The 25803-nt window shown below is 38.7% G+C and overlaps 1 protein-coding gene across 2 annotated transcripts in view; it reads left to right on the top strand.

Moving 5' to 3' along the window:
* Positions 1-22076: 22076 nt before the first annotated feature.
* eIF2gamma (eukaryotic translation initiation factor 2 subunit gamma) overlaps positions 22077-25803 on the top strand; it is a 281173-nt gene continuing 277446 nt past the window's right edge. Inside the window, exon 1 of one of the 2 annotated variants that reach the window (XM_089249936.1) lies at positions 22077-22542. In XM_089249936.1, coding sequence (XP_089106062.1) covers positions 22474-22542 — 69 coding nt within the window. In that variant the 5' untranslated portion in view covers positions 22077-22473. The remainder of the gene's footprint in view (positions 22543-25803) is intronic. The other variant, XM_089249937.1, reaches the window with a different exon arrangement.

The raw sequence follows: 25803 nt of genomic DNA, 5'->3' as shown, positions 1-25803 counted from the left end.
GGACGAGGCGAAGAAGGAGGAAGTCACGAATTAGTATTTAATTAAATAAGGGTGTCAGGCAGTTGAATGCATACAGTCGCTTTCGTGGCCCGGGGTATTTGGGGGGGGGGGACACTCATACTTCCGGCACAACTCAATCGGTAGTAAATTTCCTATGGCGATAGACCGGAGTTGTACTCGGTTAGAATGAATGAATGAATGTTCTTCTTGTGGACTATGCTACGAACGCGGACGGACCGCCACCAATGGAATTTGATTGTCAACGTGCCATGGACGTTATAATATCAATTTAGATTTCGATTCCTAGATCACGATTTATCATAATTATTCCGTTGATTTATACTTCTGTAATTGGACTTGTTATTCTGTTATATAAATTTATATAGATATATATATATATGTATACATATTTAATAAAATTCCGGATGCACCCATCTTTCGGGAACGCTTTGATATCTCATTGAGATGGGAAGCTGGGTGCGTCCGGTCCTTCAATGTTCAATGTTCTTCTTGTGGAATGTGACACGAAGGGCTCACACTGGCCAACAAGCCAACGAGGGAAGACGTGGTCCATGACCTGGCCTGGACACGGCGGAGGGCTCACCCGAGCCAACAAGCCAATGAGAGAAAACATGGTTCAGGACCTGGCGCTTGGCCACAGAGAGGAACAGGGGGCTCGGGCTCAATAAAGCTGGAAAGGACATCAGAAGAGCTCATCGGAATAAATTGTATATTGTATAATAGAAATATTTAAATCTGTATATACTTTTTTTCTTTTTTTTTTTAATAATGTGTTTTTATATTCAATGTTCATGTATTTTATATTTTATATGCATAATAAAGCACCCGATATCGCCCAGCCCCCTCATCCGGGTGGCTAAAATTGACAATGGTCGATAGAGCCTGGGCGGTGCACGGAATGAAATGTCAAAATGTTCTTCTTGTGGATAATCCGCTGGATGATGAGTCCAACCTGTTGTCTTGGTCTGGAGCTGGCAAGAACTGATGCTGGTGCCATCCTGAAGTTCGATATTTTGTTTGTTTCTGAGTAGTCTAAATTCGACCGAGTCGGAATTTTGACCTGTCGGTATTTCGTCTGTCGGGATTGTGACCCAGACTAGTGGTGTAGGAAAACGGGTGCGGGGGGTGCGGCCCGCACCGGGTATCAGCTCTAAGGAGTGGCAAAAAATTGCCGGTTTTGTATTAATGCGCCTTTTTTGTTACATAAAATAACATGTCAAATAATTTACATGGGCCTTTACAATCACTAATTGCAGCAAATTGCGGGTGAACGATTGTGATGCTGTAGTAATTTAGTATTATTGTGTGGTGCGTAGGGGGGGGGGCGAAGGATCACTATTTGAAGTATAGATGGCAGCACTGAAATATCAGAGACAGCACTAGCTACACACTCAGACTGTTAGGTGCACTCACTTTGTTCCAGACTCTGCCACGAAGCCGGGCTGGAAGAGATATCTCAGCAACAGGATAAGTCCGGTGGCAGAGCCCCTGGCGTTCATTCATTCGGCGGGGGGGGGGATGTTCTGTCTCGTTTCTATGCAACAAGATCATATTTTTAACCCGAACATCATAACAATATTCAAAAAATTGTCTACGAATAAGGCAAATACCAGGAAATACTAAAAAATTTCTTATGCATTTCGACACGCTATGTATGGGTGTCGTCTTCAGAGGATAAGAATATCACGCTTACCGAGTTTCCTACTTGATTGATTTCCAAATCTTCGATCTCTCTCTTTTCTCAACGGAAAGAAAAACTATACGTCTGTCCAAGTCGTGGCAAGAATGAAGCGAAGCGCCTGAGTGCAAGTAAACTTAAACTCGGTCAGCGTGATATTCTTATCCTCTGAAGACGACACCCATAGCCAGGGGTGGCTCAAGAGAGGGTACAAGGGGTGCAGCTTACCCGGGCGGCAGGTTGTAAGGGGGAACGGTTCTGACACGACGGAGTGAAGACTCCTCCCCCCCCCCCCAAAATTTAACACAGTAAAAATTTGCATGGCATCACGCTTTTGAGTCATATACTTCGACAACGGAAACGTTGAGAAAATAGACAGGGCCTGTAATGCCAGAAACAAGAATATAAGCAATCGAAGCGGCTCGAGATAAAATCTGTACCCGTGCGGGACCTATTTGCCTCCTGCCTATTGCCCTCACCCACATAGTTCCTACATCGTACCGCAGGCTGGAATCTTTCGTTTAGTCCAAGACAGATTTTCCATGGGGGGGGGGGGGCTTCTACAGTTAATTTATACTGTGAAAAAAGCAAAATTATGAGGATTTAGTCCCGGCTCCCAAGCTGGAGCCCTGTCAGCCCTACCATTGTGGGGGGGAGGGGGTCATGCCCCTCCCTCGCGACTTATCAAAACAAATCCTACGCCGTTTCATCTCGGATTATGCGCCCCTCCAAAGCAGACAGCAAATTTTCTTTGGTTTTTTTTCGCCAATAAAACTTTTTTTTTCCTACTCATCTCAAATTTAGCACTCCTCTTGAACGGCGCCCCGTGTAGCCGCAATGGGTCGCATGGCCAAGCGCTGCCCCTGTATTCTTATCATAATGGGCAAGTGTGTATTTTGGTTCAGTCACCCATGGCCCCCTACAAGGGTGAAACTGACAGAGCTCTAGTCCTGTGGCCCGGGACAATTCTCATAATTTTTTGGCTTCTTCACGCTATAAATTAACTATAGAAAATCCCGTGAGAAGTCTGACTGAGGGGGAACACAAAAGATCCCAGACTAGGGGCAGTGCCGTCTTAACGCATTCGCCCACCCGGGCACGGCTCGGGGGCCCCAGGAGAAGAGGGGCCTCGCAAAAATGAGATCCGGTTGAAATTTTCTGGAATTTACAAGGTAGGGCCCATGATGCTCTTAAGACGGCCCTGCCTAGGGGCCCCTGCTCTAGGATGAAGGGGAAGGTGGGGGTGCCATGTCCTCGCCCAGAATAGTCAAATGAAAGGAAAGGAACAATTCGGCTTCTCATTTGGCCTGTCCCTGGAGTACCAGAAATACCTTTGAAAAAAATTTCTAAGCAAAAATAATCTCGTTACATATCATCTTTACAGGATAAGTGATGATGGCTCACAAAAATAAGTGCTGTTTCAAGGATTAAGTTATCTGGGGATGTACCACCTTCTGATTCTTAATAAGAATCCGCTTCTTAACTATGGATTTGATCTTTAGTTAAGAATTAAGAGGGAATTTTACTACCACATTCTTAACTAAGAATCGTTTTTGTTCCATAGTTAAGAATCGAGTTAAAAACCAAGGCTACCTACTTCTTAACTTGATTCTTAGTAAACAGTTTTTTTCTTCTATTTGAGAAAACTTAAATTCTTTCTTTAATATAAGTTTTTTTTTTATGGATCATATTTTAAAAAATGGGAAAAAAAATTAATGCATTTTTATTTCCAAATAAGGAAATAAAAGTTCCAAATAAGGAAATAAATTCGTCAGACTTTTTAAGTTATCGAAAAGTTATCTGAAGGTTGTGTGGGAGAGTTGAAAACAGTGTTAGAGTCTATATACAGTACATATATGTTGATAATAGTGATAAAATATCGGATTATTTCAATAAAGTTTGATAAATTTTGCTACATTTATCACATTTACCAGTGATTATGCATAATTCTCAAATTTTCAATCCATAAATATCATGATCGATGAGTCGTAAATACAATTTTTTTTCATATTATGGGAACTTGTAGATTTGAAATTTTTATTAGTTTAAAACTTGAGAGAAAATTGAATTTCTCCCACAAAATATGCGAGATAAAGCTCTAATCGGCCGAAATATAATTGTATGTAAATTAAAAATCATTATTAACCTGCTGCTGTGTTTGTTTTTTTCACATGCTTGGGTGTAAGTGAAAAAGCCAACATTACAGAAGCGATGACCATTTTCAATATTGATGAATTACCTGATCACTATTATTGTTATTTGACCACGAAGCAGCTATGCAATACACGTACATCACCACGTTCAATTCATCATGACAATTAATTTAAAGAAACATGAAGCATATTATAAAAATTATTATTAGTCTTGTAATGTTAGCTTCACTTACATACATAATGTAAACACAACGATGACTCATTTATCGCACTAAGCATGGTTTGACAATTATGCATAATGACCTACAAGTGTGAGAGATTCACGGTATATGAGCAAAATTTATCAAACTTACCCAAATGGCCGATGATTATTCATATAATAACAGCTCTTCATCACTTTCACCATAACATATATAGCATAGCCCCTTTTCATGGAGGGTGGCAGGGATCCATCCCAGTGAACATGGGATGAATCTTTGATTCGAATCATATCGGATGATTAAGTATGGATATGTTTGTTTAACATGTTAAAAAAATATTATGTATTTATCATTTATCTCAACCGTATTCACATTTGCTGAAATAATCTCCGCCATTTTTTCAGGCTAGCGTCGCTCATGGAGGAAAGAATAACAGGAGCTGACATCAGGCAGGAAAATTAAAGCCGTTGTGGCAACCCTATGGACTGACAAGTAAGCCCAAACAAACCGCTCTTTTCTCTTTTCCCTATACTTAACATGTGTTTTGCCGGATCGAATTCTCTTAAAATATTAATATCTAAATAAATTTAAGCACCATGACTGTTTAATGCGTCTTCAGGTAATCTACATGATCCAATAATGGGAAAAGATAAAAGTTTATACTTGTATATAAGGGGTTTTTACATTTTTAATTTATTTTTGAAAGGGGGAGATCATTTTTCACTCTCAACTCGTCATAAGTTTTTAGTTCAATGCCTTCAATTTATTTTAAAAATTCGATGTATCACATTAATGTCTATGGGAATATGATTAATTAAAATTATATGAAGTTCCAATAAAATGCAATTTTCATAATTTTTTCTTTTAACTGTTTATTTTGCCTTTTTGTTTCGTTCATCATTATCATAGATCCGGAACATTTCGAAAGTGTTTGAGGCCTGGGCGCTCGTCCTAAGCTTTATATGAGGAATTTTGATTTCTGAATCAATTCTGAGGTGCTCGAGCACCTTCTGACAGGGACGTAGCTAGGATTTTTGCCATCCGGGGCAAAGAGCATTTTGCCGCCCCCGTACCTCAAAGTACTGGAAATGCTTGAGCGTCCTTCGCCACTGTGTACTTATGGTTTTGCTGCCTGTAGGCTGTACAAATTTCGCCACCCTTTTTCCGTATATTCTTGAATACGTATGATTCAAATATATACCGCCCATCCGAAACTTCCGCTATGTAGATGTAGTATTGAGAAAAAAAATATTAAAAATAAAAACCTTTTTTTACGAGCCGCGATAAGTCATCTCTCTGGCCTATAGCCTATAGTATTTCGTAAAATAATCACTAGGGCTGTTTTTTTTCCTCTTCATTTTGTACCTATTACTTTGCTTTTAAAGTGGTATGTGTACGGAAATTTGAAAAAAAAAACAGTTTCGAATTGAATTTGAAATCTAAAATTGTCTGTGCTCGAGTTTTTGTTGTTCTACCTGGACTGGAAGTATTTCTACAATATTTTAATATAAACAGCTGAAAGCCATTACATATGCTAATGTTTTGCATATATAATGTTTTTCGCAAAAAAAAGTCAGATTTTTTCAAACACCGCTTGTTCAAGTGTCTTTAAACATTGTGTCTCTCTCAGCACTGAGGTATTACATGTTTTGGCATAATTTTTTTAAAATTAAAATACCGAGAAGAAACTTTGTGGCACAAGATATGGGTAAATTTTGGTTATTTTTGCAAAAGGTTCCATGTTGTTGAAGTTGATATTCGAAAACAAATAACTAAAATTGCAAAAGCTCTCGTTCAATTGTATAAATATATCCACAGAATTTGAGGGACAAAAATCGAGGTCCTAAAGTGAATAGTAAATTTTTAAATGATTTTTAAAAACGGAGATGTTTCTCATAGGAAAGCATGGGAAGCCACGGTTTGTTTGGGCTTACTTGGTCCCTTTAATAGAGCGATCACTGGCTTCATCTGGCAACCCAGATTCCCCATGCTTTCTCAACGGACGCGCTGGTCGCGTCACTTCCTGTTATTCTTTCCTCCATGAGCGTCACTCTAAAATTTCTTTTCCTCTCCATCTTGTCAACAACAAGTTATTGTTAATTTTTAGCTGGGCGCTGATTGGCCAATGGCGAAATTCCCCAAACAGGGAAATTTATCGACTTGTCAATCGTCACGTGACCTTAAGAATAGCTTTTAACAATCACACCATGGTTGCATTCGGAGCTCGATTCTTAACGTGATTCTTACGAACCGATTCTTACGTATGGATGATTGGTTATTAAGAATCAAAAGGTGGTACACACCCTGGAATTATATTAAGGATGGTAAGAAGAATAATTTTGAAATTAAACAAAAAACAAAAATCTACTTGAAAAGCGGGACGTATGGTCACACGCATTTTGCACTTTTGCACAGTAAGCAATATGATGTGCGGCTTTCTTCTGGGAAAAAAAATCAGGTTTATCTCGAGGTCCCCTTCATTGAAGTCCTGTCAGCCTCCTGCCAGGGTCGCCATTAGGGGCGGCATATGAGGCTTCGCACCCGGGCGGGCGGCAAGTAAGCTGGAGCCGCCCCTGCACCTAGCGTGTCGAAATTCATGAGAATGTTTTTGGTATTTCCTGGTATTTGCCTTTTATTTGTTGTCTTATTAAATTACTTCCTCAATAAATTTCATTTTATATTTTGGTGGATATGGGGGGGGGGAGGAAATTACATGTAATTTCGGAATTCATGAAGTAAATAATTCTATATAGAATAAATGAAATAAATAATTCTATATAGAATAAATGAAATAAATAATTATATATAGAATAAATGAAATAAATAATTATATATAGAATAAAGGGACATGCAAACCGTGTCTAAGTTAACCAATATGGCGACTTCATGCAATAAACAAATCTAGATTTAAAGGAACATGGAAACGAATATATATTTTTTTCTTTTTTAAGGGGTGCTAGGTATTTCGATCCCCCCCCCCTCCGAACTTTAAGTTCTCCATCTGCCTGTTTCAGCTTTCAAAAATGCTTAATTGAAGCTGTGGAATTTCTTCGATGTACTTTACGGGCCCATAATTAATTTTAAAACATCCTAAACTATGAATTTATGCAGTTGAATATCAAAAGACAATACGGAGATATTAATTTTTGCTTGAGAAGATATAAATAAAAAGTTGAAATCAATGTTATTACATGAATGTCCAACTCAAAAGTAGGTCCGGCTAATTACTTCATATTTTATCTCCTGGGCTTCGTATATCTCTAATCGAACTCAATATTTCAGAAATCTAGAATTCAATACAATTTTTAAAATTATGTATGTGACAGAAAACTCCACAAAATTTCAGAATTTCTACAGTAAAATCGGCAATTTTAACACTGATTTCTATGGGGCATCATCCTTTGCGTTACCCTCAAAGTGATGCTGATGATGGTGTCTATTCAAAAAGCTCTCATTACTGGGAGGATTGAATAAAGCGGCAAACCATTATAAAGGCATAAAATATTATACATATACGTACAGCATTAAAGAAACGACAAACCATTGTAAAGGCACATACACGTCTTAAACGCATTGCTAGGGAACCACGGTAACCAAAGTAAACGTTCGGAAAGTGATTGTTGAGGCCCAAAAACCATTGTTGCCCTACGGTTTTTTGCCCATTTGGGGCATTTGCCCTGGTCTGACGAAATTTTAAAGTAGCCTATCGTTCAAGTCGGGTCCCATTTGGTATATATGCAAAATTTGGCGAAGATCGATCTAAAATTGTAGATTTGTATAGAGAACATACGCACACACAGACACACACACAGAAAATCAATTTTATACATGACATGAATGTCGCTCTCCACTTGTCAATACATCTTGTATCTTGAATTTTATATATATAGATAGATAGATAACCCCAGAAGGTATGAAATGCACTTATACTGGAAGAAAAAAATAATAATAATAAATAATAAAAATAAAAATAATAGTCAGAAGGGGAAGCACTTTGCATACGGAGTCAGGTCGAAATCCTCAATAGCGGAAGCAAATCTTACGTAGGAGGCGCATACAAGTTCTGATGGAAGACTGTTCCATATTCTCGCCACACGGCATCTATATCCGTAGAAAAGGCAATCTCTTCAGGCCGTTGGTATTCTTATTTGGAAGCGATGCCTACGTAGGTTAACTCGCCTGTCTATGATCTCGAAGAAAGGTTCTCTCAATGGTAGATAAACTATTTGGTGGACTAGTTTGTAGCACATCTTCAGATCTGCAGTGATTCTACACCATTCCAGCGAGTGTAAACCCAGAAATTGAAGTCTCTGGCAATAAGATAGACCGTTCATTTTCCAGGTATTCGTTTAGTAAACGACCTCTGTGGCTTTTCGAGGAGCTTTTGTAAGGGCCCCATACTTGCGAACAGAACTTCAGAGTCGGGCGAACGTACACACAGAAAGCATATAACAACGTATGCGCATCGCACTTACGGTATGCCGTACATAACATATATGAAATTCTATTAGCTTTGCAGACTATGCCATAATAATGATCAGTGAAATTCAGAATGCGGCTCATTCCAATACATAAATCCACGCATGTATCCAATTGCTGTAACGTTTCATTACCTAGTTAATAATATTCAGGATCGGTGCGCCTACCTAAATGCATTGATCCACTTTTTGATGATGAAATAGGTAGCTTATACTGACAACTCCACTGGAAACGTTGTTGGCATGCAGTTCTTAGGCCCCTAGTGTTTTCCACTGGAGAGAATAACTTCGTCATCAGTAAATTGCAATAGAGAGATGGGTGACACAGCATGAGTAATGTCGTAAGTGTACAAAGTAAATAAGATAGGGCCTAACACCGATCCCTGGACGACTCCGCTTGGCACCTGACATTCTCTAGACATCACGCTGGCTACGCGAACCTGATGAACTCTGTCTGATAGCAGTTCTTGAATTATCCTCACAACTTTATCCGGAACCCCCATGCAAGCTAACTTCCTCAGCAGTAGCAATCTGTCTACTTTATCAAATGACTTTTAGAAATCGACGTCAATTACATGATGTAATTACGTGAAATTACATCAATCTCTTGTCCAGAGTCTATAGCGCTCTCCCATATATCATGACAAATCAACTGCTGCACTGGTAAGGAGCGGCCAGGAATGAAGCCGAACTGAACTGAGGGGATTAAGCCCATTTCGTCGGCAAATGGAAGTAACTGATTGACAATGCATCTGTCGAAAATTTTGCAGGATATATCGGTTAACGATACCGGGCGATAATTATTCGGATCTGCCTTGGAGCCTTTATTCTTATAAATTGGACTAATAACTGCATTTTTCCAAGAGCATGGAATAGATCCGTTGTCATAGGAGGATGTGAAGATGGAATTAAGCAGAGAAGATATCGGGTCTGAAAGACGTTTGTAGAAACAACTGGGTATTCCATCAGGACCCGGAGATGATCGACCAGGAAGGGAAGCAATAATGGCTTTTATCGTCTGAGTGTTGAACATGTCACGAAAGAAGGGATGATCATCCATAAGCCATGATAACGATGGTCGTAACTGGAACAACTGAAATTATATGAACAAGAAAACATGCCTGCAAAAACGTTTGCTTTCTTATAATCTTCCGTTATCGTGGTACCATTCAAAGATAGCGTTGGTATGTATACATGAAGTCTGCTGCGGGCATCTCGGTGGAAAAAGTTCCGATCTTGACTTTTTCAGAGATTTAAGAGATGTAAACTCTCTTTTTTCTCTTGGACGTAATTTGCATAGTTCCTAGCCATGACCTTGTATTGTTCTTTAGTGGTTTGACTAGGTATTGATGCCAAGCATGCAATTTCCTATTGTTTAGCATTCGTAAAATCTTGTCTTTTTTTCTAAATCTGATTTGACGGGGAACGTGTTCACGAGACCGCAGAAATAGAGCTGGCAAAGCATCCGCAGCTGAGATAGTTCCAGCTAATACTTGATTCGGCAGATCTTTTACAATACTTGATAATCGTGGATAATCTGCACTGTAATAGTTTAGTGTTGATTGACAATCTAATCCTGTTGTAATATGTAATGAGAAGTGTATCGGCAAGTGCGGTGGATTATCGCTGTTCTAGAAGGATGGAAGTGCATATACGTCATAGATCACCGACGGATCGGTAGCAAACAGAAGATCTAGGAAGTTTTCCCCTTCCGTGGGAAAATCGACCAACTGAACAAGGCCAAGTTCTGCTGATATTGACATGAACTGTGATTACAATTCAGACGAGAATCTCCCGTTTATCCAATCAATTCCCCGCATGTTGGAGTCCCCGATCAAAATCACCGGAAAGCACGCGGAGCAGAAATGCCTTAATTCTCTCTAAAACTCAGACCAATGATCTAAATTACATGCTTTATTTGGTGGAATGCGTACGCCGTAATAAGCCTGCACTTCCTATTTCCGCTTTTTATATCCAACATCTTGATTTCCATTATGCACGTTGACCAGCTTAGGTTTCAGGCTGCTTCGAATAATAATGCATATGTTACGGTAAAGCCCGAAGAGTGCTAAAACCTAGGTTTTACCAAGTCGAGTTGGTAAAAGTTGACATTTGCTAACTTTCATGAAAATTGGTAAAAGTGCGAATTTTCTAATTTTCATGAATTTGAAAGCTTGTCATTTTTCAATCACACCGATCTTGATGCTAATTAAGATAATATTTAATTAAGTAATTAGTCATTCAAATTCATGAAAATTACTAAAAATGCGAATTTTATAATTTTTTCGTAACTTTGAAAGCTTTTCATTTATCAATCACAACGGTCCTGATGCTAATTAAGATTATTTAATTAAGTAATTAGTCATTCAAATTCATGAAAATTACTAAAAATGCGAATTTTATAATTTTTTCGTAACTTTGAAAGCTTTTCATTTATCCATCACAACGATCCTGATGCTAATTAAGATCATAATTAATTAACTAATTAGTCACTAAAATTCGTAAAAATTACTAAAAATGCGAATTTTATAATTTTCATAAATTTGAAAGCTTGTCATTTACTAATCATTATCCCGATGCTGATTGAAATCATAATTAATTAACTAATTATTCATTCAAGTTCATGAATTTTTCTAATTTCCCGCACGCCATCGAGTGCATATGTTCCGGATATTTTACTTATAATTGGCAGTAAACTGTAATTACAGCTCATTTCGGGCTTTTTTCACCTAGGCAACAACCAAAACCAATCGGCAAGTTTTGGAAAAATACAAGTTATATGTTATTATCAGGGACGCCGGAAGTCAGAAATGATTGGTGTTGCTCAAAGTATGCGAGTCATTTCTCTGTACAGGCAATAATATTTACATATATTTTTTGCCTGACAATACGTCCCTTTTTTCGAGTAGAGTGCACCGTTTTTTCGAATCTATTTGATTTTAGCGATGATCCGTTCTTCAACCTACTTTTGTAGTAGTGGTAAGATTTTTACTACAGTAAAATATAACAAGCCAATGCAACTATAACAATCTCGTGTCTGCTCCAAGACCAGTGCCGTCTTAATGCATGGGCCCACCTGGGCACGGCCCAGGGGCCTCAAGAGAACGCGGGTCTCACAAAAATGAGTTAAAATTTTCGGGAATTTGCCGAGGGGATCTCAGAAAAATCGCTTAGTCCTGAGGCCCAGGATGCTCTAAAGACGGCCCTGCCCAAGAGACATTCATAAATTAAAACTATTTTTTGAATAAATTAAAATATTGAAAGAAAATACCTTTTTATGTGTGCTATATTTTTCAATTTCTGTTAATTTAAAATGTTTTTTGAAGGTAATGAATTCAAAATGTCTCTGGGACCGATACCCTGAGTCCCCTCCATAATGGATATATAGCGCGTATGGGAAAGTCCCTTGGACCTGAAATGACTTGCAAACAAAAAGAACTACAGCAATGCAACGCCTTACAAGGAAAGGGTCCCACGGATATGTCTTCAAAAATTTTAATTTAAAAAAAGCGCTTTTTCAGTGAAATTTTTGAGCTATGTGCAAATGGTGATTGCAATACCATTCAAATGATTGCTATTGCTTTAGCAACACTAGCAGATATGTTCCGACGTCCCTGAATAGCTTTTAGCAAACAGTGTATTCGGAAAAAGCGTATTTGTACATCGCACCCTCTATGGTTCACGGATAGCGTGCGGAACCTTTATCTTGAAAAGAAAAAAGCATTCAGAGAGTATAAAAGTGGACGAGGTGAGCTATCATTGTTTACTGATAAAAGAAGACTATTGAAGAAAGCGATACGGGATAGTAAAAAGGAAGTTGAATCTAGGTTGGCAGATAACATTGGCTCTGACCCAAAATCATTTTTTCGATACGTCAATAATAGATGTAAGGGGACAGTTGGCCCCCCTCTCGATAGGAGGCTCTAGGGTAGAGAGCAATGTAGGCATGTTTAGTGCTTTCAATGACTTTTTCGCGTCGGTTTTTAATGGAGATAATGATATTCGATATACGGGTGTTGCATGGGGTAATAAAACCCTCAACGATATTCAAGTAGAAGACGTGGAGGTCCTAAATCTTCTAAGAAATGTATGTGCAAGCAAAGCACCAGGACCAGATGATATCTATCCCAGGGTCCTCAGGGAATGTGCTAATGAATTGTTGGGGTCAGTGGCACAGATATACAGGAGTAGTGTTGCTGAGGGTATCGTCCCAAGAGATTGGAAACTTGCTAACGTTTGTTCCGATATTTAAGAAGGGTAGTAGAGAAGCGGTGTCAAAATATCGTCCAGTGAGTTTGACGAGCTCCCTCTCGAAAATTTTGGAAATTATCATCAAAATGCAGTTTGTGAAGTGGATAGACGAGAATAATGTATTGTCGGATAATGAGCATGGGTTCAGGAAGGGGAAGTCGTGTGTAACTAACTCCTTTGCTTCTACGATTACGTGACTAAAGCTTTGGGTAAGAGCAAAAATGTCGACGTTGTTTACCTTGATTTCCAGAAGGCATTCGATCGGGTCCAACATGGCAAACTCTTGAAGCGTTTACACGAGATTGGAATAGGGGGCGACTTGCTGAATTGGATAGAATCGTGGTTAAGAGATAGGTCGCAACGAGTTATGGTGAAAGGGGAATTCTCTGGTTGGACAGACGTCACAAGTGGAGTTCCTCAGGGAAATGTCCTTGGCCCCATACTTTTTTCACTTTTTATCGACAAACTCGATCAGGGTATCGATGGGATTACTAGCAAATTCGCAGATGATGTGAAGCTAATGGGTGTAATCGGGAATGAAAGCGATAGGGAGTTGCTCCAGACGAACTTAAACAGGATTGCAGCATGGGCAAATGAATGGAGCATGACGTTTAGCGTAGATACGTGCATGGTCGCTCATTTTGGTTCGAACAACCCACGGTTCTCTTACGAGTTGAATGGTGTCACTATCCCGGATTCAGCTAGGGTCACCGATTTGGGAATTCTCAATGACGAGCGACTTAGATTTTCTGAACATTGTTCAGCGGTGGTCAAAAAATCGAATAGAATGCTTGGTCTCATTTTCAAAAGGTCTCTTCGCGTTCTCCTAAAGTCATTCTTCCGCTTTTTCGAGGCTTAGTTCGTCCTGGACTGGAGTATGCTGTAAGGTTTTGGAGGTTTTTGGTTGGTTGAAGGGGTGCAGAGAAGAGCTACGCGTGACCTTATTGGCACACAGGGCTTGAGTTATGAAGAAAGACTTCATTTTTTGAATATGTTTACATTGGATGAACGCAGGTGTCGAGGAGATATGATCGAAGTGTTTAAAATTTTCAATGGGATGGATAGGATGGATCATGAACTTTTAGTACACCGCCAATCGACTGCTTTTACAAGGGGACACCAGTATCGATTGGTGAGGGACAATGCAAGGCTATGGTGTCGCAGGAAGTTTTTCTCTAATAGGGTTGTTAATAAATGGAATAGCTTACCCCCGGAGGTAGTAAATTGTAACACAATTGACACGTTTAAAAGGAAGTACGATAAACATGTTGGGTTAAATCGAGAAGCTATCCATTCTTAGAATAAGACAACCATAAGTATTCTTTATGGGCATTGTATAACATTTTATCATGTATATATATTGTTTATAATTTGTGTTAATTGCATTTTTAATTGTGTTGCTGTGTTTTTGAAATATATGACAACCATATTTTTATGGGCATCTTTTTGTCAGCCACCTCGTTGGGCATTTTGTCTGTTGTGGCGTTCTATTTGTATTTGTTTAATACTGAAAACGAGGGGAAAACATCGAGGTCACTGAACAAATCACGTGTTCGGGGGAATAGGAAAGCCTCCTTCGCAGTGTCATGTTAAGGCGCGTATACACTAGCGCACCGATCTTGCAACGCACGACCCCCTGCAGCGGTTCTAATCCGCTCGTGGGTACATTAACTTCTTGTGTGTTCCTTGAAAAAACCGATTCCAGGTTGGTCCGGTGAAAACAGCTCAAGAATCGTTCAAAAGACCGTACAAATTACTGAACGTGCGTAAAACTTCAGGGACGATGAGGAACCTCAAGAAGTTTGAATTTTGAGGTAAAAAATTAGGAATGATATTTCTTCATATAAAGACATATTTTAAATTCTATTACAATAGAAATTTCGAAATATTTTTTTTTTCGTTCCACCCTACTGTACATTTCTATGGGCTAACGAAGTTTGTTTTCACCGAGTCACGTGATTTCCTTGCATAACCTCCCTCCAGTAATATAAGCTCGATGAATAGCCCAGGAGAAATATTTCTTCTCGTTGTGAATAGCAGTGCATAGGGGCGGTCTTAGGGCTGTGCGATCGGTGCAAGTTGCACCGGTCGCACAGGATATTACTGCACGTACCAGCTGTGACAATTCCTGTCTCTTGAGTTGTGATTGGCCTTGCACGTGCACATTCTCACCCGGAGCCATTTCTTTACGGTTGACTTGACGATGCTTACAACAAATATAATGCAAAATCACGTTGAATGTCGACCGTATAAACCTTCAACTACAATTTCAATACAAAAATACAAATCAAGTCTTCTGGCTAGTCGCAGCACGTCAACCAAATAAAATCTAAAAACTCTTTTGTATCCTCGTTCTTCGTCCGGAACGAGTAAAATAGACCCAGAGATAGACCATTCTTCCAAACAAAATATTTTGATTTATTGATAGTGTGACCATATATGATCCTATTTTGCGAGATATTACGGAAATGGCCAGATGAGGTAACTGTAAAACCGGGACGCATATTTAGCAAATGCACTGCCAGGGCCGGTCATAGACCAAGTGGCGCCCGGTGGAAAAGCAGTAGTCAGCGCCCCCCGCCCCCCCAGGCTCAAACCGTGTCGGAGGAGTAAATTTTTGCTAGTCATTTCTTGTTCTATAAAATACGGGACAGATTTATTCTACCATATTAGCAGACTCTTGGTGTGGCGATCGTCCCCATCACCCCCCCCCCTCCCACCTCTTGGTTGAATATTAATTGACGAAGAAGTAGGGAAAGCTTCTTCTTAGAATGGGATTACTGCTATTCAACTTGTAAACAAGCATAAAACCCAACTTGTTTGGTTTAATTAACAGATTTAAAAACATTAAAAAAGCAAAACGGTATACAATTATGCAGGGTACTCATCCAAAGAGAATTTCTTTTTCATACTCATTTTAATTGAATTTTATGATAAAATACGTAGAGTGCACGCATCACGTACGGGATAAGCTGCTAATAAAAGTGGTTAAATTACAGTGATATTTCCGTATGATTTCTTTCATTTATAAAACTCATGAACTTCATTGAAATTATCCCTTCAGACCCAGTACTAAGAAACAGAAGGGGCAGGTAAACACCAGCTAAAGCACCGGGACCTGCAGCTTGGTCAGGACCCCTAATTATTCTGAGGCAACTTGGGTGGTGCCCCGAGCCGAATGGGGGGGGGGGCACTTAAAAATCCTCCTTTTTCTGAGCATAACTATTTCAAGGAGACTCCAAGAAAAGACTGCTCCCGAGAAAGCAGGCTACGGCCCTGGAAAAGGAACAGAGCTGTCTTGAGAGCATCATGGGCTCTCGGGCAAAGTGGTTTTTCTAAGGCCCTACCAAGTAAATTCTAGAAAATTTCAACTAGTTCTCATTTTTGTGAGGCCCCTCTACTCTTGAGGCTTCCAGGCCGTGCCCGGGTGGGCTCATGCGTTAAGACGACACTGGGAAGGGGTTGTTTTTTCTCTCTGTAGATTTTTTTTTTTTAACCTCGGTGTCTTCGGCTTAAATTTCAACGATAACGCACAATTCTTGGCGATTATGCATTACCGATATGCTTTACCAATTCAACGCATTTACCGTAACATACTTTTAATGCTATATTTCTTCACTTTCAAAAAACCTCATTTCGAATATACGAAGACCCATACCCGAAATTTCTCTTATTCGAAATGGATTTGCCGCTGTTTGTTTTGAATATGTGAGGTACACTACTTTATTTCCATATTTCCATGGAAGTCCCTATTAACTTACTCTATTCTGCTGCGTCCGTAGATTATATGTTTAAAAAAATTACGTTGAAATAAAAACAAAACGTCAAAAATGAATTTCTTATCGAAGTTGCATGAAAATAGTCTAACTTCAAAGTGGTGTGCAATTAAGTGACTTGTGCCACTCTTAGTATCGTATTTTGTGAGTCTATCGTGATCTTTGACACCCAGGTTCAGAAGGGCTGAAAAGGAAAGCGTTATGTGACTCCAAAAAAAAACTCAATCAGATTGAAAGGTAGAAATGAGGTATTTAATTAGGTTTCTGTTTAACCTCGTTGCTGTTGAAAAACAAAATTACACATTCCTTAATTTTTTAATATAAAACTTCACATAGATATCACATTATTAACATCCCTTTCTTTTTTTTTTTTGATTATGAGATCTCAGTATTACACGGGCAGGTGCACCTAATTAAAAACAACACAATTAAATTCTCGATTGTTAATTAGTTGTTAATCAATTCATTATTAATTCTCGGAAGGGGTGAGGTTTCCAACCAAAAGGAGCATCAAAGAATTACTACTTATCTAGATACCGTCACCCTTATTTCTTGACTGTTGACCCCGAAGTTACTTCGAGACACGCACAACACTGCTGGAACACTGCGATGGATGAAACGGAGTGTTGGGCGATCATTCCTTGTAGACTTTCGATGGAGTATGCGATGGATGAAACGGAGGGTTGGGCGATCATTCCTGGTAGTAGTGCTATGGATTAGTAGATGGCGTACGCGATGGCTCGGTTGTCCTCCTTGGACGTCTCTCGATGGCGAACAAGGTTGTTCGGTACCATTATGTGATCTTCACGGCTTGCTTGTTTGGAGAAAGGTCTAATTCATTTTTCTAATTTCCCCCCCCCTTTTTCTTTTTATTTTATATTATCACGGCAATATTACGACGGACCGCCATGGATTACTCAAGGCCCGCCCGGCACAGCCACCAGAATCACTTGCCTCGTTCGTGCTTGTGCTTTCTCCAACTGCCAGGAAAAACCGGTACTCATCGAGTATCCTCCCTCGATTCCACGTGATCGGAGATATCCTATTGGTCGAGGTCCCCTGTACACGAGCTCTTCTCTAGGCATTCCCTGTACAAGATCACGTGCTTGGTTTGGGAGCGTCAGCTTGATGATGATGACTGGTACTTTTTCTGCCGATGAAGTTTTCATGAACGAACATGTTGAGAAATCTGCACGTACAGGGTGCTCTATGGCGTGTGTGTGGTACTATTCAGTACTATATATATATATATAATTTTTTTTTTTGTTGTTTCGATTATTTTTATATCTAATTTCAGCGAATAATTTCGACATTTTAGCTCTTCAACACAAATATTTTTCCTATTTTCATTCATTTAGAACACAAAAAAATTCTGTATATACGTTTCAATTTTGAGGAATATTAAAAAAAAACAAATTTTAATCTGTTGTGAGCTGCCCCGCGGTGCTGCACAGTAGCTTTAGTGTGGATAAACCACTGCGTCTTATCTACGGCTTTATTTTTTTCCCGAGAGAGGTTTCATTAGTTATAATTACGTTAAAAATGTATTAGCAAAAACATTGGTAGATTTTTCAGATTGGGTAGATGCCAGCACAAAAATTAACATTTTATCTACAAAACCGTGTTACACAACACCCCCCCCCCCCGTCCTTGAGAGTGATTTCATATTGATAATTGAAATTTTCTCATGTGGGTTATATACCGCTGCGGACATGGTGCCTTTTTTTCCTCAAACTAAACAGAAGTTTGCGGATTATAAGCAGCAAAATTCAGTAGGTTTTGTTTGATTCTTATTCAAGATTAATGTCGAGGAAATGACTTAACTTCAAAATGACTTTCTTTAAGATGATTAAAATTCTTACTAATCTTATAGAAAACGAATACAACAAAAATTAAAATCGACAATTTCACTATTAGGATCACCAGATTTTCATTTCGATCGAATTTATATTGAGGTTTTCGGCTCTTCTTGAAAGTCGGTTGGAAAAAAAATCAAATTGAATTTCCAACATACGTTCCTCATTAATTTCTTGAAAGGAAATTATGTCTTTTTACAGTCCCGTTGTGGCCACAACTTACCAAGGCCTCCTAGACAGAACAGAGATACTGTCTAGGAGCCTCATGGGAGGCTTTAACGTTACTCACCGGGTATCTGGAACAAGATCCATGAAACTCCGAAAAGATGTTCAGTTGTGTATATGTACGGTTTGTTAAAATTTTTCATATATACACACATATGTTGCACTCAGGGGCAGCTCGAGACAAAATCTCTACCCGAGTGGGACCTATTTTTTGGTCCCCTGACCTCCCCAATTAAAACAAACTTTTGTTTCAATCGCTTCGTTTTGATGCGTTCTAAGAAACAGCGATATTTTATGTCATAACGTATGTCGAATTTCTTTCGGCCTTTTACCTTGGATTTGATGCTCCTAAAGCGGGCAGAAATACGTTTTCCTAAATATTTTTTTGCGTTTCCACTTCGGATATAACGACCCTCCTAACGAGCAGAAATAATTTCCTCTAATTTCTTTCACCCTTTTACGCCGGATTTGGCGCTCCTACTAGAGGGGGGGCAGAAATCATTTCCCCTAACTTTTTTTCGCCCTGTCAACCTCAGAATTGGCGCCCCTCCTACAGCGGGCACAAATAATTTTTCTTTGTCCTTTGACTTCAATCATTTTGAAGGTAAGTCATTTCCTCAACGTTAATCTTGAATAGGAATCAAACAAAACCTATTGAATTTTGCTGCTTATAATCCGCAAACTTCGCTAGTTTGTGGAAAAAAAGGCACCATGCAGGTCCACAGCAGTATATAACCCATATGAGAAAATTTCATTTATCAATATGAAATCACTCTCGAGGGGGAGGGGGGTGTTGTGTAACACGGTTTTGTAGAGAAAATGTCAATTTTTGTACTGGCATCTACCCAATCTGAAAAATCTATCAATGTAATTATAACTAATGAAACCTCTCTCGGGAAAAAAATAAAGCCGTAGATAAGACTTTGGTTTATCCGCACTGAAGCCACTTCGAAGTTAAGACTCTTTTCATACAACTTCGCTCCACAATAAGAAATTCATTTCCGACGTTTTGTTTTTATTTCAACGTAATATTTTTAAACGTATAATCTACGGACGCAGCAGAATAGGGTAGGTTAATAGGGACTTCCATGGAAATATGGAAATAAAGTAGTGTACCTCACATATTCAAAACAAACAGCGACAAATCCATTTCGAATAAGAGAAATTTCGGGTATGTGTCTTCGTATATTCGAAATGAGGTTTTTGAAACTGAAGAAATATAGCATTAAATGTATGTTACGGTTGAATCGGTAATGCATATCGGTAATGTGCATAATCACCAATCGTCTTGGTAAGTTCGATAAATTTCGCAACATTTATCACTTTTACCGGCGATTATGCATAATCCTTTTATAGCAACCTGTATGCACAAACGTGCGGTTGTTTCTTTTCGCTTTAGATATTCTTTTTTCAACCTCGGGGATGTTCAGCTCAAACTTCAAGAATTGTGCGTTATCGTTAAAATTTCAGCCGAAGTCTCCGAGGTTAAAAAACAAATCTACAGAGAGAGAAAAACAACCTCTTCCCAGTGCCGTCTTAACGCATGGGCCCACCCGGGGGCGGCCCACAAGCCAAAAGAGTAGAGGGGCCTCACAAAAATGAGATCTAGTTAAAATTTTGTAGAATTTACTAGGTAGGGCCTTAGAAAAACCACTTTGCCCGGGAGCCCATGATGCTCTCAAGACAGCTCTGTCCCTTCTCCAGGGCCGTAGCGGGCTTTCTCGGGAGCAGTCTTTTCTTGGAGTCTCCTTGAAATAGTTATGCTCAGAAAAAGGAGGATTTTTAAGTGCCCCCCCCCCCATTCGGCTCGGGGCACCACCCAAGTTGCCTCAGAATAATTAGGGGTCCTGACCAAGCTGCAGGTCCCGGTGCTTTAGCTGGTGTTTACCCGCCCCTTCTGTTTCTTAGTACTGGGTCTGAAGGGATAATTTCAATGAAGTTCATGAGTTTTATAAATGAAAGAAATCATACGGAAATATCACTGTAATTTAACCACTTTTATTAGCAGCTTAGCCCGTACGTCCCAAGTAGTCGCCTGACGTCAAATATGACATGAAAATTTGGTCATTTTCTCTGAATGACGTCAGTCAAAGAAAAATTCACGTCATTTCAAAATCATTAAATGACCACGCACAATAAAGGTTAGGAAATAACGTGATTCTTGATGACTTTAATGAAATATCTGGTCATTTCATGACCTTATTGGCCATGAAGTTCATGAAATGACGTGATTTTTTATGGCGTAAATGATTTAGCGTCATAAAAATCACGAATTTCTTTCGAACTGAAAAATTCTATTCCGGATGAAAATATCAAAATTATCCAAAATGTTTGTTAAGGAACCTTCAGAGGGTGTTTCAAAATTACCCTAGGCCTATTCGTTACTGGTTGTCACAAGATAAATAAAGTACTTTTAATTGCGATTTTGTTTGAATGGAAGTGTAAAATTTTTCAATGAGTAATTGTTCATATAAATTTATCAACACGTTATATAAATTATAATTGCATCCATATCATGTTTTTTACGGAAGATCAGAGGATCTGTGGAATCTGTCAACAATTGAAAAAAATGCAATACATTGAACTACAAAAATGAATTTTTAAAAATCTTTTTTTTCCAAGAAACTATATTTTTCAAGAATAAAAAAAAATGAAAGAAAACGAAAAAATAACTGCCATTGGCTAAACACAGCAAGAAATAATTTAACGGTAATTGTAATATTACTAATCAATACTTTGAAAGTGTTCATTAAATAACAACGGCTGATTGCTGCTACAATAGCGCCATCGATAGAGGCATGCGAGATTCATAGGGTCAATCCTCGAACGGACTGGGTTCGAATTCGACCTACGTCAGCGGGTCACACTTTTTTTTTTCCCGTCCATTCGAATTTCGCCATCTATCTTCGGAAAGTCGAAGTATTTGCAAATGGCCATTTTTTGACGTCATTTTTGACGTTTCCAAAATGGACATAATGACCATTTTATCACGTCATGTTTGAGACATTTTATGACTTCCAAAAAACGTTTTTAATGACGTCAGGTGACAACTTGGGGTGATGCGTGCACTCTACGTATTTTATCATAAAATTCAATTAAAATGAGTATGAAAAAGAAATTCTCTTTGGATGAGTACCCTGCATAAATGTATACCGTTTTGCTTTTTTAATGTTTTTAAATCTGTTAATTAAACCAAACAAGTTGGGTTTTATGCTTGTTTACAAGTTGAATAGCAGTAATCCCATTCTAAGAAGAAGCTTTCCCTACTTCTTCGTCAATTAATATTCAACCAAGAGGTGGGAGGGGGGGGGGGTGATGGGGACGATCGCCACACCAAGAGTCTGCTAATATGGTAGAATAAATCTGTCCCGTATTTTATAGAACAAGAAATGACTAGCAAAAATTTACTCCTCCGACACGGTTTGAGCCTGGGGGGGCGGGGGGCGCTGACTACTGCTTTTCCACCGGGCGCCACTTGGTCTATGACCGGCCCTGGCAGTGCATTTGCTAAATATGCGTCCCGGTTTTACAGTTACCTCATCTGGCCATTTCCGTAATATCTCGCAAAATAGGATCATATATGGTCACACTATCAATAAATCAAAATATTTTGTTTGGAAGAATGGTCTATCTCTGGGTCTATCTTACTCGTTCCGGACGAAGAACGAGGATACAAAAGAGTTTTTAGATTTTATTTGGTTGACGTGCTGCGACTAGCCAGAAGACTTGATTTGTAATTTTGTATTGAAATTGTAGTTGAAGGTTTATACGGTCGACATTCAACGTGATTTTGCATTATATTTGTTGTAAGCATCGTCAAGTCAACCGTAAAGAAATGGCTCCAGGTGAGAATGTGCACGTGCAAGGCCAACCACAACTCAAGAGACAGGAATTGTCACAGCTGGTACGTGCAGTAATATCCAATTAAGTGTACTCTGGGTTGCAAGTATGTTGTGATATCTGTGTAAATCTAAGCACAACATTATTACACCATTAATTGTCAATTACGTCTTGGTCCGCAAATTTTTATAGCATTGAGTGAGATAAGACGAATATTTGGCTGCTATTGGGTATTATGCCTTTTGTCGAATATTCAGTTCGGCCGAATATCCATGTAAATCTAAGCATAACAATCTAATTTTAAAAATCATATTAATTGGAATTTTTCGAATAAATTAATTTACCTATTATATCATTGAGTGATGTATATCCGTTTCTGTGAAAGTGGTTATTTCAGGGATGTTATGTTCTAGGATTAGTGAAACTGAAAATAGAATCATACTGCAATAATGTGGTAGGGTCATTCCATGTCAGATCACACACCCATAGTCTCAGATTTCAATGATTTTTTATATTAGTTGCTTTCACTATCCTTATTAACCGTGTGAAATATTATTTGCATATCTCTAAAACCTTTTGAGAAAAAAAATGTTGAAATTTATCAAAAACTGATGCAGATGACTTTTCCCAGATTTTTAAGCCGCATTGTTTGAGAAAATAAATCGTTACATTTTCAATATATTCAAGTGAAATTTTCACTGAAGTGTTCACAAAAACATACAGAATATGAATAAAAATAATTCATACACCTACATTTGAAATTTACGTGCAAAAAAATTAGTAAACTTAGTTTTTGTGGAATTTTTCGTTAGAAAAAATACAATTTTTCAAACGTATTTTTAGACCAGAGGCACAGTAATTACCAAAACAAGTTTTATTTTAAATTTCTCCTAAATATATAAAGTATGATACTGGAGAAAAAATAATGCAGGGGTGGGAACTCTGCGCCGCACTGTGCCAAAACTAATATCTTGCGCCGTCTTGCTCCAATAGCGTATTTTTGCATTTTTCTGCGCCAAATAGCGAATTTTGCTTCAGTATGGCCGGAATTTCGGAAATTATGCCAAAAAACTTTTGTTCCTGCTAGCCACGAAAAATTTCTTTACGAGAAGAGCGTGTTATATTCCACTATACTTAAACTATCGGCCCCTGATCGGGCTTTCCATCGCAAAATCCTGATATTGTCCGTGATCGTGGAACTGAAGATGGTTTGCAATGCCTTTCAGCTTTAAAGTGCAAATTCGAGTGTTTCCGTTTAAAAAAAAAGTTGTCACTGGAAGCAGCAGAAATTACTGTAGTCGATTGTCATTGTGTTAAATCCCAATGTTTCGTGAAAAAAATTTTCATTCCGGGAGTAAAAAGTGCATGTTTGCTGAATTACGAATGTTAGTTTAGAAACTTTGCCAAATAACGAGTGTTAAATCGCCAATGTTGCCGAATAACGAGCGTTAAATCGCCAATGTGCTGAATAACAAGCGTTAAATCGTCAATCTCGCCCAATAACAAGTATCAGATCGCCATACTCGCCAGATAATGAGTGCTGAATCGCCAAACATCGAGTTGATTCTTCCAAAATTCTCTCCCATTTTGCAACAATTTCTTTCCAAGTGTAAAAAAATTAAAAACTTATTAAATTTTTTTATCTCATTTGAAGTGCTGCTGTTCAAGGCAGCAAATAGTGTCCTCAGTAAGCAAAAATCATCTTAAATAGACGGGTGCAAAAAATTTTATGACAGCCGCTCTTTCAAACAAGGTGTCAAAAGCGTAAAACAGCAAAAACAAATATCAAGCTGACGAAAATATGTTTGATAACAAAAGGCAGTGCAGTTTTATTTTGGAAAGGGTTGAGGGTTAACGAAAATATTCTTGTTGATTTTACTGCTTCAATTTATAAATATCTGCTCCGAATCCCATATTTTGCTGCTCCAAAATTGCTCCAAATCCTGAATTTTGCTGTTCCAAAGCTGCTCCGAAATGGACTTAGTCACTTCCCCCAAAGCAGAATGTTTTGCGATGTTCTCAGGGGTGGGAACTCTGCGCCAAAACTAATATCTTGCGCCATCCTGCTCCAATAGCGTATTTTCGTATTTTTCTGCGCCAAATAGCGAATTTTGCTTCAGTATGCCCGGAATTCAGGAGAGGACGCCAAAAAATTTTTTTTCCTGCTAGCCACGACACGATTCTTTCCGAGAAGAGCGTGTTTTATTCCACTATACCTAAACTATCGGCCACTGATCGGGCTTTCCATCGCAAAACCCCGATATTGTCCGTGATCGTGGAACTGAAGATGGTTTGCAATGTCTTTCAGCTTTAAATTGCAAATGTGAGTGTTTCCGTTTAAAAAAAAAAGTCACCACTGGAAGCAGCAGAAATTACTGTAGTCGATCGTGATTGTGTTAAATCCCGATGTTTCGTGACAAAAATTTTCATTCCGGGAGTAAAAAGCGCATCTCCGCTGAATTACGAATGTTAGTTTAGAAACTTTGCCGAATAACGAGCGTTAAACCGCCAATTTTGCCGAATAACGAGCGTTAAATCGTCAATATCGCCAAATAACGAGTGTCAGGTCGCCAATCTCGCCAGATAATGAGTGCTGAATCGCCAAACATCGTGTTGATTCTTCCGAAATTCTCTCCCATTTTGCAACAATTTATTTTCAAGTATAAAAAAAATTGAAAACATAAAATTCTTTTAACTCTCAGTTGAAGTGCCGCTGTTCAAGACAGCAAATAGTGCCCTCAGTAAGCAAAAATCATCTTAAATAGACTGGTGCGAAAAATTTTATGACAGCTGCTCTTTCAAACAAGGTGTCAAAAGCCTAAAATACCAAAAACAAAAATCAAGCTGACGAAAAGATGTTTGATAACAAAAGACAGTGCAGTTTTATTTTGAAAAGGGTTGAGGGTTAACGAAAATATTCTTGTTAATTTCACTGCTCCAATTTATAATTATCTGCTCCGAATACCATATTTTGCTGCTCCAAATCCTGAATTTGCTGCTCCAAAACTGCTCAGAATCGTGAATTTTGCTGCTCCAAAGCTGCTCCGAAATGGACTTAGTCACTTCCCACCCCTGTGTTCTGCAACGAGTCCTCAGCTGACTGAAAATGTTCTGCGGTAAAAATTTACATATACATAATAGCGTTTTCCGACACTATTCTTAAAATTCTTCCAGATTGTTCTGCAACAGCACTGGTTGTTCTGCGACGTGCGTCGCATATTTTGGCACATTCTGCTTTGGGGGTCACTTCCCACCCCTGATAATGGTTTTTTGACCGTTAATATGTTTATTCTGGCTCGCAAAATTGATCGAAATAACACTGGAT

Source organism: Pholcus phalangioides, unplaced genomic scaffold (genome assembly GCF_987345545.1).
Source record: "Pholcus phalangioides strain wild (caught in Gottingen) unplaced genomic scaffold, Ppha-v1.0 ptg000022l_1, whole genome shotgun sequence".
Classification (NCBI taxonomy): Eukaryota; Metazoa; Arthropoda; class Arachnida; order Araneae; family Pholcidae; genus Pholcus; species Pholcus phalangioides.
This window is presented reverse-complemented; position numbering and strand designations above follow the sequence as displayed.